This window comes from Bombus affinis, chromosome 5, assembly GCF_024516045.1.
Source record: "Bombus affinis isolate iyBomAffi1 chromosome 5, iyBomAffi1.2, whole genome shotgun sequence".
NCBI classification, from domain to species: Eukaryota; Metazoa; Arthropoda; class Insecta; order Hymenoptera; family Apidae; genus Bombus; species Bombus affinis.
The window spans coordinates 14817146-14831431 of record NC_066348.1 but is presented as its reverse complement, the minus strand read 5'-3'; the positions used below and the strand labels follow the sequence as shown (position 1 = coordinate 14831431).

General features: G+C 41.1%; 1 protein-coding gene and 1 long non-coding RNA gene across 4 annotated transcripts in view; one reads left to right on the top strand and one right to left on the bottom strand.

The window, feature by feature from the left end:
- Nucleotides 1-13210, bottom strand: part of LOC126916048 (uncharacterized) — a 121377-nt gene extending 108167 nt beyond the window's left edge. The window contains exon 1 of the long non-coding RNA XR_007710404.1: nt 13079-13210. This is a non-coding gene — a long non-coding RNA (uncharacterized LOC126916048). The remainder of the gene's footprint in view (nt 1-13078) is intronic.
- The window catches only part of LOC126915948 (guanylate cyclase 32E), a 57228-nt gene that overhangs the window by 15125 nt on the left and 27817 nt on the right, over nt 1-14286 (top strand). For all 3 annotated transcript variants that reach the window (XM_050721176.1, XM_050721177.1, XM_050721175.1), the window contains exons 9-24: nt 467-612; nt 1733-1871; nt 1961-2051; nt 2897-3102; nt 3436-3618; nt 4447-4551; nt 4634-4705; nt 5062-5227; nt 5481-5688; nt 5794-5928; nt 6332-6444; nt 6531-6682; nt 6853-6951; nt 7011-7155; nt 7235-7333; nt 7917-9019. In XM_050721176.1, the coding sequence (XP_050577133.1) occupies nt 467-612; nt 1733-1871; nt 1961-2051; nt 2897-3102; nt 3436-3618; nt 4447-4551; nt 4634-4705; nt 5062-5227; nt 5481-5688; nt 5794-5928; nt 6332-6444; nt 6531-6682; nt 6853-6951; nt 7011-7155; nt 7235-7333; nt 7917-8686 (2829 nt within the window). In that variant the 3' untranslated portion in view covers nt 8687-9019. The remainder of the gene's footprint in view (nt 1-466; nt 613-1732; nt 1872-1960; nt 2052-2896; nt 3103-3435; nt 3619-4446; nt 4552-4633; nt 4706-5061; nt 5228-5480; nt 5689-5793; nt 5929-6331; nt 6445-6530; nt 6683-6852; nt 6952-7010; nt 7156-7234; nt 7334-7916; nt 9020-14286) is intronic.

The window sequence follows — 14286 nt, the reverse complement described above, 5'->3', positions numbered from 1 at the left end:
AACAGTGCATCTTCGTACAAAAGTTAAACCAAGTCTGAGAAAAAGTCGCGGTGTTTGTCTCAACAGAACAAAATGGATCGTACGTAATTCGACAAAATAATATAAAACAAGAAACATTGTGCGTCTATTATTTCCTCGTAAAACGAAAGAAACTTTTCGGACAACCTAATATGTTTAAATTTCCATAAAGACGTAAACCTATTATTCGACGTCGAACACTAGAAAATCCATGACGTCGATTATTTATTTTTTATCTCTGAAGATATCACATTCCTATCTTTCTTCTGCAAACATATGAAATTCTCTCTCGTCTTTCTCGTATTACAATTTTCATAACGCAATAAGCCACGGAATAAAAATAATTCCCATCGATCCATGACATTTGTACAATTTCTTCGCCATTCGACGCAAATGGAAAAGCATCTTCGACTCTTAAACGTAATCGTTTGTTTGTGTTATAAGGCAGATCGTGCCAGAAACGGCGTATCTGTACGACGCGGTGCATCTGTACGAAAGATCGTTGCTAAAAGCTCTGGACGAGAATCGGGACCCTCGAAACGGCCGTGAAATGGTGGCGACTCTTTACGGCGTTCACTATCGGAGCGCCATGGGGTACGTACAAGAAAAAGAGAAAAGACGAGGTGGATCGGGAATCGGCTGTTTATCGCGCCGGTTTACGATATGTAAATCAGTTTCGTGGCGGAACGATCTCGTGGCGCGAAAAATGCGCCGAAAATGGTCGACTCGTAGTTGGACGATGTATCTTCGACGAAGTGATTACCGTTAGCATGCCGTAATCGGGTGGACGAAGATGAAAACGAGGCAATTCGTGGTTCTTTGTATGTTTCGGCGAAAACCTAGCCGTTTAGCTCATCAGAGAAATAATTATGCACATTCTGCGACTTTGGAGGATAAAAATAGAGATTAGAACGACGTTTATCTTTTTTCTAGATGACGTAAAGTAATTTATTTGTTATGCAAAAATACGAATGCATCGGAAAACATAGCCGTAAATATCGCCCATAAGAAATATTTTACGACGATTCTACGATATCCTCGTGAACGCTATTTGTGACAAAGTTACCAATTGTTTTCGAAACTTGGAGAAATATTTTATGATCGTTGCTAGTAAAAACGTTCTATCGATTTTCTACTAAAATTTTGATCGTTGCGCGTTCTGTAAAATTTAATCGAGTTCGATAAAGTTGGAAAGTTGGAGCAGCTGTTATTTCTAATGGCGATTTATCCGGAAGATCGTAGTGATATTAATCGTGGAATTGGAGAAGGGGATACGAGATCACCTGAATCACCGTGGAAATATTTACGTCTGTGCGTAAGACGGTTTAAAGTACACGAGTCAAATAAAGCAGAGACGGCCGTTATTACGATGACGCAAGCGTCTAGAATGATAATTGACACTACGAAATAATTAAGGCTTTCACGCGGCTATCCTTGCTCTCGGATTCTCGTAATTTTCCTCCTCTCTTAAAATAATCGATGCTCGTATCTCCGCTATCCAATATCGTGGAATAATTGCTTGCATAATATTTCGTTATACCGTTTGACGAGTAACGAACTGCAAAATTAATAACGAGCGAAAGAGAAACGATGGTATAAAAATTGACGGGAAATAACGCTTCACGGGTTTCTTTGCGCAATTTATGAGGACTTTTAGCGCGCGTAAAGCGCGCGTTACGACGCCTGCCTGTTGCATGATATATCGTCTGTACAGATATATGGTCTACATGGACGAAAACGGAGACGCTGAAGGCAATTACACTCTGATTGCTCTGGACAATCGACCGACAAAGGGACACGGTTTATACCCTATAGCTTACTTTGTGGGAAAAGAGAACGGCACGAATCTGCCAGTAAGACGTTAACTGATTTTTTAACCATGCCTTTTTCTTACCGGCCACGTTCCATTGGTTTCGTTTATCGATTCACGTTTCACTTACAGAAACTTCGATTGACAAGGGATATTTCGTGGATCGGTGACGGGCCGCCCATCGCCGAGCCTCATTGCGGTTACCACGGTGAAAAATGCACTTGTACGTATACGACCATCGTTTTTATCGTTTCTGGTTTCGTCAATGGTAGCGATAAATCAATTTTTCGTGACACTTGATTGAGAAAAAAGAGGGAAATAAAGTGAAAGCAAAGAGGTAACGAACAACGTGTTCGGTTTCAACCGGTAAGACATAATGTTTCCCTTCGATAATCAAAACTTTTGGGCTCGTGAAAATGCGATCAGGGTAGAGGGTCTTGGTTCTCCTTCGAATTACCATTCGTCAGCTTTCTCCGGTACCTTTAAGGCCGATCGTTCGAAAATACATCATAAAGTTCGCCGGTCCGATCTTCAAATTTACATATGTAAATCTGTCCAAGAGGGAAGAAGGAGAGGGGAGGGCAGCTTTTGCCCTTCCTACCCGCCGATATCTTTTTCGTTTCCTTTAATTGAGATCGAATACATATCTCGACCACGTAACTGCGATTACGGATTATGCAACGAAACACAGTCGGCACGGTCGTGACCGATTTAAACGCTCCTGAACACGAGACGTTGAACGAGGGAGTATAATTAAAAAAGAATCGAATGGAGCGAGCATCTCTGACCCGAATATTCGAAACGATCGAATCGATGGTTCGTTTATTTAAAAAAGAATGAATAACAATAATGGAAAGGAAGCCGCAGATAAGATTGTCGTAGACCAGAATCTCCTGACTATAGACTAGAATATTGTGGACACTATAAAACTATAGAACTGTAGAAACGTGGAACTGTAGAACTATGTATAGAACTATAAATTGCAGAACTTTGAAAGTACAGAGATATTGTATAGAACGATAGAAAAATATCTGGAACAGATTGGCCACTTACGATCAAATCGTTTAGCTCACACGGGAGAAATCATGGGCGGTATAGCCGGCGGATTTCTGTTGATTATCACGGCGGTGCTGCTGGTGCTATACAGAAACTGGAAGTACGAGCAGGAACTGGATTCCCTACTCTGGAAGGTGAACTACAAAGACATCCAGATCAAAGAGAAGAAAGACGAGTCGTCGGGAGCCAATGAGGCGCCTACCAAATGCAATTCCAAGGTAAATGCCTGGCTTCGTTCTCTGTGTCGTCTTATACCAATTCTCTGTTATTCCCGTCATTTCCCTCGATCCAATTGATCCTGGGACTTTCGAAGCTCGACGTTATTCCGCCATCAAATCCCGCATGATACTCTTGCGCTTCTTATACAATGAGACCGACTGTGAGATCCTAGTAATCTGCTTATTCCATTATAAAGTAAATATTACGTACGTGGCAAGATTAGATAACTATAATACCTTACAATGTAGTAAAATTCCTGTTTTTTTTTTAAATAAACGTTAAACAATACCTAGCAACGTCCTTTTAACGAGAGAAATAATTTTCCCGGATAGACAACGACGCAGCCTATTGTGAGAACCAGCCAAGTTTCTCTCAGCTCGAATCCAGATGCTGATTTTCGTTACTCGATGATTTACACGCAAATTGGTGTTTATAAGGGGCGGATATTCGCTGTAAAGAAAGTTCGGAAGAAATCGATCGAAATTACACGGGAGATGAAGAAAGAGCTGAAAGTGGTAAGTATAGGACGAGCTCGAATGGATCGCTTAAATCGCGTTTACATTAGCCAACTATTGGTCGGCTGACTGGGTCGATCGACATCCAGCGTATACGTAACATCAATCAAACTCTGTCTTCCGATCGAACGATTTCTGATCGTTCGATAAGAAGTTGTCCGTTCGTCTGTTATTCAGCCCTCGTGCGATAATTTAGCAACCAACAGTAACAACGATTGGTAAATCGACAAATTATAAGTTGTAGATCGCATATAAGTTTGTCATTTCTTAGTTACAATTTATAAAATTAATTTGCAAAATTCTCCTTGTTTTATTGTCGATTATATCAGGTTGTCCCAAAAGTGTCTTTAAACCCTAATCTGTAAAATACTGTGGTCTTTATCTTAAATAGGACAAAATGGATCAGACATAATTCAATAAAATAATATAAAACAAAAAATGTTGTGCATCTATTGTAATGTGCATCTATTCCTTGTAAAGCGAAAGAAACTTTTGAGACAACCTAATATTAGAAACTCGTAACTCGTAAACTTTCACTAACAATGTTAGTTTATTAGGCGGATGAGGACCTTCTCAAATAACTGAGCTAATATTGTTAGAGCTGCGGTAGAAACTTGTGGTTTTAACTATAGTTCGTGTCAATACTGGAAAATTAGTCTCGCGTGCACGAATCTATAATCCCAGAAATATATCTTAAATATATTCAATTAGATTATAAACAGGATACATACTACGATTCAGTCGACCAAGAGTTACTTAACCTGTGGCCTCGAGAACATCGAAACCCAATATACCGATCCATGTACAAATTAATGATCGTTTCTCTAGATGCGAGACTTGCGACACGATAATTTGAACGCTTTCATCGGAGCCTGTACCGATCCACCGAACATATGCATCGTCGTGGAGTATTGTGCTCGTGGCAGTCTCAAGGTAATTACTTGGACAGTTTATAATTAAGTAGACGAAACGTTCGCAATTCGTCGGTATAATTTTCTCGTCTTTTTTCTCGCAGGATATCTTGGAGAACGAGGACATGAAGTTGGATAATATGTTCATGGCGTCCTTAGTCGGAGATATAATCAGGGTACGTATCGTTCGAGAATCGACAAACTCTTTTGTCCAAAAAGGATCAACGAGAAAGGAAATTTTGTCACGAGAAACCTTCGAATAACATTTTGTCTTACGACGGTTCGCACAGAGAAGTAGTCGAGACAGTGGAATATAATTTTTCATATCGAAATCCCAATCGATCGTTGAAACTTTCCCTATCCTCGTGAAAACCCGTTGAAACTTCGTACTCGTACGATGTTATCGAGAGTTTCGGGTTATATCATCTCAGAATTTCGCGTATTCAACCAGACGAGTGCAATTGATACCAGAATCGTCGCCTTTGATAGAATTCACCGTCCACAAGTTTGCTACTGCTTGTACGCTTTCCAGGGGATGATCTATCTGCACGAGTCTGTCATAAAATTTCACGGTTCGCTGAGTACGTCGAACTGCTTGGTGGATTCTCGATGGGTTGTAAAGCTGGCGGACTTTGGATTGCACGAATTCAAAAAGGACGCCGAGTGTGAGCCGTGCGACGTCATGAAGAAGTATCACGGTAATTTATCGAACAGATAATTTATGAACTTTTTGAAGAAAGACGCGATATGCATATGACTTATCATGGGACAAACATATATTTACGGTAACGTGGAGAAATCTTCAGAAAGACAGAGTTCAATTAGAGCTATGTAAAACGTCCGCAATTTGTTCAATGAATTTTATTTCGTGGGCCTTTCTTTGCAAAGTTTTTCCATTTATGAATGACATTTGTCTTGGACAACGATACAATTAAAGTTCAAATTCGACAGGTTTGCTATATCGAGCACCCGAACTGTTACGATCGACGAAAAGCCAAGAGCCAGTCGTGCGAGATTATCAGAGAGGAGACGTTTATTCTTTCGCTATAGTGTTGTACGAACTTCAAGGGAGACACGGTCCTTTTGGAATCACGGAATTAACCCCTTCGGAGATATTGAAGAAAGTAATCGCGAGGGAACCTGATACAGAACCGTTCAGGTATTATCGTTATAGTCGCGGTCTGTCGACGGCAGAAGATACTTAAATTTTATGTGCTTTTGTTTTCACCCTGTCAGCTACTCTGTTTTCCTTGAATTATCTCAGACCACCGTTGAACCAGTTGGAGAACTGTTTCCATTTCGTGCGCGCTTGTCTGATGGAGTGCTGGGCCGAGGATCCTGAGACTCGACCAGACTTCAAGATCGTTAGAAACAAACTGAGACCTTTGAGAAAGGGCATGTAAGTTTGAATATCTCAACCCTTATTTTATAGCGATAAAGTTGAAGAGTCGATTCTACGTGATAATTACATTTACTCAAGTAACTTGAGAATATAAATTCTCTGAAATTTAAATTCGCCAATACCGTTGTTAAATCGATAAAAGATCCTAGAAATATAAGTATTTAAAATTAATATCGATAAGCGAGAATATTCACTGACTACATATAGTACGTTAAACGTAAATTAGAAAGCAACAAGGACGAAATATCTGCACGAGTGAGAATAGATCCAGCGTTTGCCATTTTAATTTCACCTGATAAAATAAATTTATTTTTATTTAATTCCGATTGTCAAAATAAAGCAAGATAAAGAAATAAAAGAGAGTAAAAATTGGAATAACTTAAAGATATGCTTTTCTCAGGAAGCCAAATATATTTGACAACATGATGGCCATGATGGAGAAATACGCGAATAATCTGGAAGCGCTGGTCGACGAACGAACGGACCAATTAACGGAGGAGAAGAAAAAGACAGGTTGCTCGACGTTCCATAAAATGCCACTCAATTAAAACGCTATCACGTTTCCTTCAAATTATAATACACGAAATTTTATCTTTCAGACGCGTTGCTGTATGAAATGCTACCGCGTTATGTGGCAGAGCAATTGAAACGGGGACACAAAGTTGAAGCTGAAAGCTTCGACAGCGTTACAATTTATTTCAGCGACATTGTCGGCTTCACCGCCATGTCTGCCGAAAGCACACCATTGCAGGTAATTTTTACCAGAATATTTCGAAATTTACCAACTACTTGCATTTTTGTATCGTGTAATATCTATATTAAAATAATTGTACCAGAAGAGAGGAAAATTTACAACGTTAAATATCAATATCACCGTAAATATTAGCATATCAATTTCAAACGAAATTATTTCACTCGCAGGTGGTAGATTTTCTGAACGATTTGTACACCTGTTTCGATTCGACGATAGAAAATTACGACGTCTACAAAGTGGAAACTATCGGCGATGCTTACATGGTGGTAAGTAAACAAAGTATCTAAACGTGATACAGGATCCTGAATTATACTCCTTTCGACAGGTAAGCGGTTTACCAATTCGAAACGGTATTCAGCACGCAGGAGAAATAGCCAGTATGTCCTTATGCCTCCTAGAAGCCGTAAAACAATTTACAATTCGACACAGGCCGTTGGATAAGTTGCAACTACGAATTGGTATACATTCCGGTTAGTTCAGTGAGAAAACTTCGATATACGATTTTAGACCGTGCCAAATACAACTGATCTACTTTTATTTCTCACCTAGGTCCTGTGTGCGCCGGTGTGGTCGGCCTAAAAATGCCACGTTATTGTCTATTCGGTGATACCGTGAATACTGCTAGCCGCATGGAATCCACTGGATCTGGTAAGTAATTATTAATTTGCATCAAGAGAGAAAGAAAGAAGATCGTAGATTTGAATATAATTTCCTGATGCGTCTGCTCGATATTAGGACTCCGAAATGATTCTTCCATTTAACATATTCGCCACTGTTATGTCGATCGCATTCTTATGAAAAAAGAAATACAACTTCGAGGTTTGCAGCGAATATGTTATATTAGTGTAGGATCTTTAGTACAATTAGCTTATTTACAATAAATGGATTAAACAGATGTTGATTAAACAGGAAACGATGGTTGTTTAACGTGAACTAATTACAATAACGTATCATAATTAAGACAACTAGATATTAGATAGATAGTTAATTCGTTCTTGTCCCTTAGCAACCCCTTGCCTTTTGTCTTAGTCTCGTGTCTTTCATCTTAGCCCCACCACACACATGTTCCGCAACCGCTTGTTTATAATTCACCCAACATCCCTCAGGCCCCTCGTCCGCGATACTACATTAGTATCTCGTGAATTTTCTGTGATATATGTAAACTTTGACGTTTCACATTGCCAAATATTCGTAACATTGTATCATACGTTCGATATCGTCTGCTTTTCAGCTTTAAAAATCCACTGCAGCAGAGAAACGAAGGAACTCCTAGACCAAGTTGGCGGTTTCAAAATAGTAGAAAGAGGATTGGTCTCCATGAAGGGCAAGGGCGAGCGTTTAACCTACTGGCTGATCGGCGAAGACCCGATCCTGCGAGAAGAGCGAAGCAGGGAACGAGAGAATCGAAGAAACGGTTACGCCAGGAACAATTCCAACCCTCTGATACCACGAAGTTCTCTTAAAAACAAATCTCTCGTAAGATCAACCTTCATGAGGTGCTCGAGCGAATCACCGAAACGATTACGCTTTGCGAGCTCGGATCAACTGAACCAGAAGTGTTCTGGCGCGAACAGTCAACTAGAGTCCATCGTCGACAACAGTCCGTGCAAGCCGAAAAGGTCTTGCGCAACGAGGCCTTCGTGCGTGGATAACTGGAGATCCTCCAGCAACTCGTGTCCGTGCGTGGAGAAATTGTGCGAACAAGAAACGCAAATCGACGTGAAAGATCTAACGCGGCATCGATCTGACGCGAACAATTCGCCTCTACGATCGAACTGGACGATCGGTAACGAGCCTTATTTTCCGCGTGCAGGGGTCAAGAATTTCCGGCTTGGACCGGCCGGGATCGCGCAGACAACCTGCAGATCCGCGCCCAGCAGCCCGAGGCACAGCACTCTGATCTTAAATTGTCAGAAACGAGCGGCGCAGTCGAACGAGGAGATAGACGGATGGGACGCTACCACGCCACTGATTTATTATCCGGGAGGACGATTGGATTAAGGAGCTGCCTGCCTGGCCACGAGTGCAGCTCCTATCTCGAGTCGGTTTGGAGCGCGCGATGTCAACACGACATCGAGGTGATTTAGTTGTCGAAGATCGAACCAGTGCCCGATTATATGTATATGAAAGTTTTGATTGTTCGTGTTGAGAGACGGGAGCGATGAAAGATCGAAGAGTTAAGGTGAAGAGTTCAAGTGAGAGTAAAGTTTGATTGGTGCGATTAATTTAATGGGGAACCATGGTTGTTTTCGATGAATGAAAGTCGTCGTGCGAAGCTCGAATGGCTGAACAGTGCGATGCTTCGATAATTGCGGAAACTCGAAGGATAAGGAGGTAGGAATTGATTGGAATTTTCTTCGATTTATCATAGTATTCGATAACTAGGCCAAGTTTTGGTTCTAACGATTCGACAATCACGTTCCGTTGTTATTAATCGATAATTTTAACCTAACGATTACACACAGACTGCAAGTGGTCGATTAACGAGTTCACTCGTCGAGCGACCATTCGTTTTCGAATATGATTTCCCCCTGGCTCGCAGTACACGATGTACCAAAGCACACCGTACGTACAAACGAGATATCCAACAGATGTATTTATACATTATTTATAGCATACGTAACTCGTGCACGGAAATCAACGCGCCATAACGGTATATTCCACGCATTAGCTTAGACAATCAAGAAGGCTCGTGCTTTTTATTCTATATAAGTGTCCTCTAGTCAATTTATTTTAATTTTACGCACCGTTCAGTTCTTACGACGCGACGAATCGAATATTCATGCGGCGTTTGTAATAAAAAAAACGTTTCTACACGAAGTTATCCACGAGACAGTGGAAATTCGATGAAATCATACGATAACAACGCGAACTATGTTCTTTACTGCCGGCACGTAGTACTTAAGACGATTATTTATGGAGTAATATATACATACATAATATATATATATATATATATATATCATAAACGACCGAAGAGACTCGTTGCTTCAAGTTCTTTCGATAATGCTTATCGTGTAATTAAGGAACCGATCTATCGTATGCACGGTACGAAAAACATGTGTATGTTTATTATTCTTCTTGAAATAAAGAAATCATTAATAAATCGTTTGTCTGACGATAGTATTTAGATTGTTGTCAAAACCGAAGTACACGAATTTCCTTAAACACAATGGATATCGAGCAAACACACAGAGATTCGAGATAATTTCGCGGTATTGACTGAGATCTGGTTGTTGCACGTAAGTGCAATGGCATGAAGCGTGTACGAGCGAGCGGGCGCACGAGCACGATGCGTGATGAAACGGCGCCGATAACGCACCAAGTTCCATTAAATTATTAGCATTGAAGAAATTAATTGAACGCAAAACGGTGATTGCACGCGTTCTCTTGCATCTGCTGCTGTTTTATCTGCCGCTGCGCGGCTCGCGGATTTGTCGTGAAAAATTGGAAAATATCGATCAAAGTCGAGCACGTCTGTGACTACGACGAATGAACCAAGTAACATCCGCGATTATAAAATTAACCGACGACACGCGGTTTACCAATTGCATCAGTGAAGCGTTTCACCGCGAGGGAAAAGTTCGTAGCCGCGCGGTAACGATCGCGCCGATGAAAGTCCAGTTGCGGTCTTTCAGGGACATTAATCGCACGCGTACATGCGCATGATTCATTTACGCGGAGAACATCGTCGATAGAGATTCGTTTCGATTTACAGTTAACAGGTTGATGTTAGAAAGTTCCGCTTGAATGGGACAACGATAGGGGAGGCCGGTACGTTTGGATATGCATACCAGCGACGTTCCATTCCTTTTTAATAATCTAATAGGTACTGTTACGTTTATTTATATATCGAGCAAGTCGAACTCGACGATCAGTCGTGCTTCCCGATCGCGAAAACTATAACTAATGCCGTTAGTGGCTCGTCAGCTAACTAAACTCTTCGTTACTTTAATTTGCACGTCTCGTTACGTGCGTCTTCGTAACACGTGATCGCGATACGCCACGGTTCTCACTCTCTGCTTAAGTGTGAAACGCTCGTGCAAATACTAGAATGACTTCTGAATTTATTGCGCCATTTACTATTCGGCGTCTTTCGCAAACTCGATAGAGCAAATGAATAGTAAGCTCGTGGAGAAAATTCTTCCAGTCGTTTCCCCGTTCCCCTTGAAGGCAAACGTGTAAACGACAACGTTTCAACCTTCGTATTCCTCAAAACGCTATTTCTATTTTTGTTTACCGGTAACGAGCTCCAAGTCAATCCTTATACTTATAAAGCTTTCCAAAGAGACCAAAGGACGAACGTTTGGTATAATACGTACGACGTAGGAATCGAACACCCTGTATAACGAGGCGACTCTTATATACAGAATAGGGTACTATCTTATTTACGGTGAAGTGGTTGTCGGCCAACTTAGAGGAGCGGCCATCATTCAATCAAGCCGGACAATTTAAACAGCCTGATTCACGCAGCGAAATCATTTAATATTTGACGTCAAGCACGATTATCGTATAACGGTGCGTAATGGCCGATTGTTTATACAGGTTGCAAGCGGCGCCGCAATTTTCAAATGGTGTATCTGCCTCCTGAGAACGAGATGTTGTTGAACGTTGTCGGACGGAGCAATGTTGTAAAATGATCCGTCATTAGCGGCGGACACAAGTGACGAGTACAATTACTCTTCAACCATTTACTGCTAATAGGCGAGCAAACCGAAGAAGAGAAAAAGAATTCGTTGCCTCGTACCCTGCCCCTCTTCTCTTCAGCTCGTCTCACCGCCCCTTCGTACATCGATAAACCATGCTCGTCGTACAAATTCACGCAAATCCCACGCACGTATAATTCCCAATTATTCTGTAACCTCGTATTCATTCGCTTAAATATTAATCGCGTCGGCGACGCTGTATTATTTCGACTTCACGCTCGGTCGAACGCGAACGGTCTCTCCGTAGAGCGTACTTTTATTAGGTTCTCCTTCTGCCAGCCTGTGTTTCTATTTATAGACACGGAATTATCTTCATCCGCCGTAGAACAATACGTTCAGAGTGGTAAAAAATTTTGATAGGAGAATGCTAATCTACGCGGTTCATCGTTGTCGTTCTCGAATGAAAAGGAGCGGCTCGATTACCAGCAATTAGATCATCGTTGTTGCGCGTACAGACATACGCGATTAGAAACGAGACAGAAGGAGAGGAGAGATTTGCGATAAAATAAAATTCCATTTTGGTGCGAAGAGAAGAAGTCAGAAGGAAAATAACAACTTCGTTCGTAGGAATTTTGTTTACTCGAGCAAAATTTTTAAGTATTGTCCGATTAATACTCGCCGATCGAATCTCCTGTTGCAGCTCTTCTCTTATACAACGTCATTTATTACACAAGCGAAAAATAGCTAATGGAGAAAATCAATGAACTCTCGTTATACGAATCCTTACTGTACCACGTTCTTTTGTTTCTGTAGATTGGCACTTTTCCCATCGTCGTTGTCGTATCTTTTCACAACTTTGCACTAAGTAAAATTTTGTTATAGCGAGAGAAGGGGAGACTATTTTATTAAATGAAATCTATCGGATTTTCTTGGTGGAAATTCTCCTGTCAACGAGATACTCACAATCGGTGTAGCGTGTTGCATCTTTCTACAAGGTACCGCACCTGTGGCTCAAACGACCTGTTGTCCACGCACACGCGGTTACTTTACATAAGATATGCGCAAGCTTAGGCCGAGCTGAAAATAAACTCGTCGCGATTCGACACGTTCGATCGTGACACTACGTTCGTTGTCATTTAACCTGATTTTGATCGGCACGATTCGCGGCTCGCCGATCAAGCCAGCTCGAATGCCTCGCGTGCCTTTTCCGCGATAAATCTCTTCCCTATGATCGCGAAATTATCCGACAAGTCAACGAAACTGGTACAACGAGATCAAAACAAACTCACGTTTCAACAACAGGGAAAAGAAATCATATCCGACCTTTATAATATACTTCAAAGTATACTCGACGAACATCTCCCGATAACAAATTGTTCAATATTTTAATCAAAACACGACAACATCTATAATCGCGTAAAACGTACCATCTTTCGTCAATTTGCTTTTTAATTATCGTCCAATTAATCCCGAATGAGAATCGCGTTTAATCGGAACAACGGAGACCAATCCACGAAAAGAAACGCGGTGCAAATAGTGGATAGATTCCTACCTTGATAATGTACTTGTAATTAGGCAGCCGTGTTCCCTTACTCACTCATACACATGATCGATCAACTATTTTCGATAAAAATCCAAACAGAGTGAGTGTTCGGATGGATTTTTGAGTTAAACACACTCAGATGCTCGTAAATGACGTATTTGAATATATATATATATGTATATATAATTGGTATAAACATTTTACATACATTCATAACGACCATAACAGCATCCTTCTTACTTTCCGTGAAAAGAATCCTTCTGAAATCAGATTGTTTGAACTTAATCAACTTGAACCCGAGTAACTTGAACAGTTCGAACGAGACTTAAAAGTATAAGAGCGACGGAATGTCAGGAAATAAGCTTGAGACAACGTGGGAGAAAAAAATGTTGCTGCTGGCGACAGAGGCCGCAAAAGTTACACGCTCCCTGTGCACGCTAGATTGTACGCTCCGAGCGGCGAGTGTTGACACTCACGGGGAAAAAGATAAGATAGCAACTGTTTTACCAGCCAATCGCCGCTTCTGTGCGTCGTCGTCTACGTCACTGTTGCTAACTGTGGTTGTGTACACAAGTACACAGGTCTGTATTCAATTGAGATTTCTGCTTTCCGAATAGTGCGATCTCCGGCTGAGAACGTCGCGAAAACAAGGCGCATCGGACAAACACTCGTTCAAAGAAGAATTCCACTGACCAAGCATAAACGATCGGCCCGAACGGTAAAATCCAAAATCGTGTTACCTCGCGGCACAGGGCGGAAAGAATTTTATCGCGAGTGCAGAAAGTGACGCTGCGACATTGGAAAATTTATAGGAAGATAGCGGGAGGAAGAGAGGTACAAACGAACTCGGCCGAGAAATTAATTGAACGAGATAGGGGGACGGTCTGTTGCTTCAAGAAGGAGGCATGACCATCCTTCGCGCGAGAATCTTTTACTTTGACCACTATAGTCCGACTTCGAATACAAACTAAGTCGTACAGAGAAACATTTATTACCATAAATTAGATAAACACAGGAGAACTCTACGAGGGAATTTTCAATTGGTATAAATTTAGTGAGAAAAGGAAAAGATAGAAAATCTAGTTAAATTGGAGACAAGAAGCTATCTATCGAAACTTTTATGTTTTGATATCTCGTTTATCGGACGCTACTTTCTCTGTAACGTAACGCATTGCATTATCGTTCGTATTTACGCGCATACAGCAGAGCACGTGCATTAACAGTGTACGCGCGTAATGAAGGCATTCGTGCGCTACGCTATTACATCCTACGTTAATGTACGAACAATCGTAAGTTAGCATGTTCACGGTATGCACTTGTGCTCGTTGGAAATTTTGCATACTGATACATAATAATAAGTACTAGAAAATTATGGCAATTAACTTGCGACCAGTCAATTAGCTGTTGAAAAA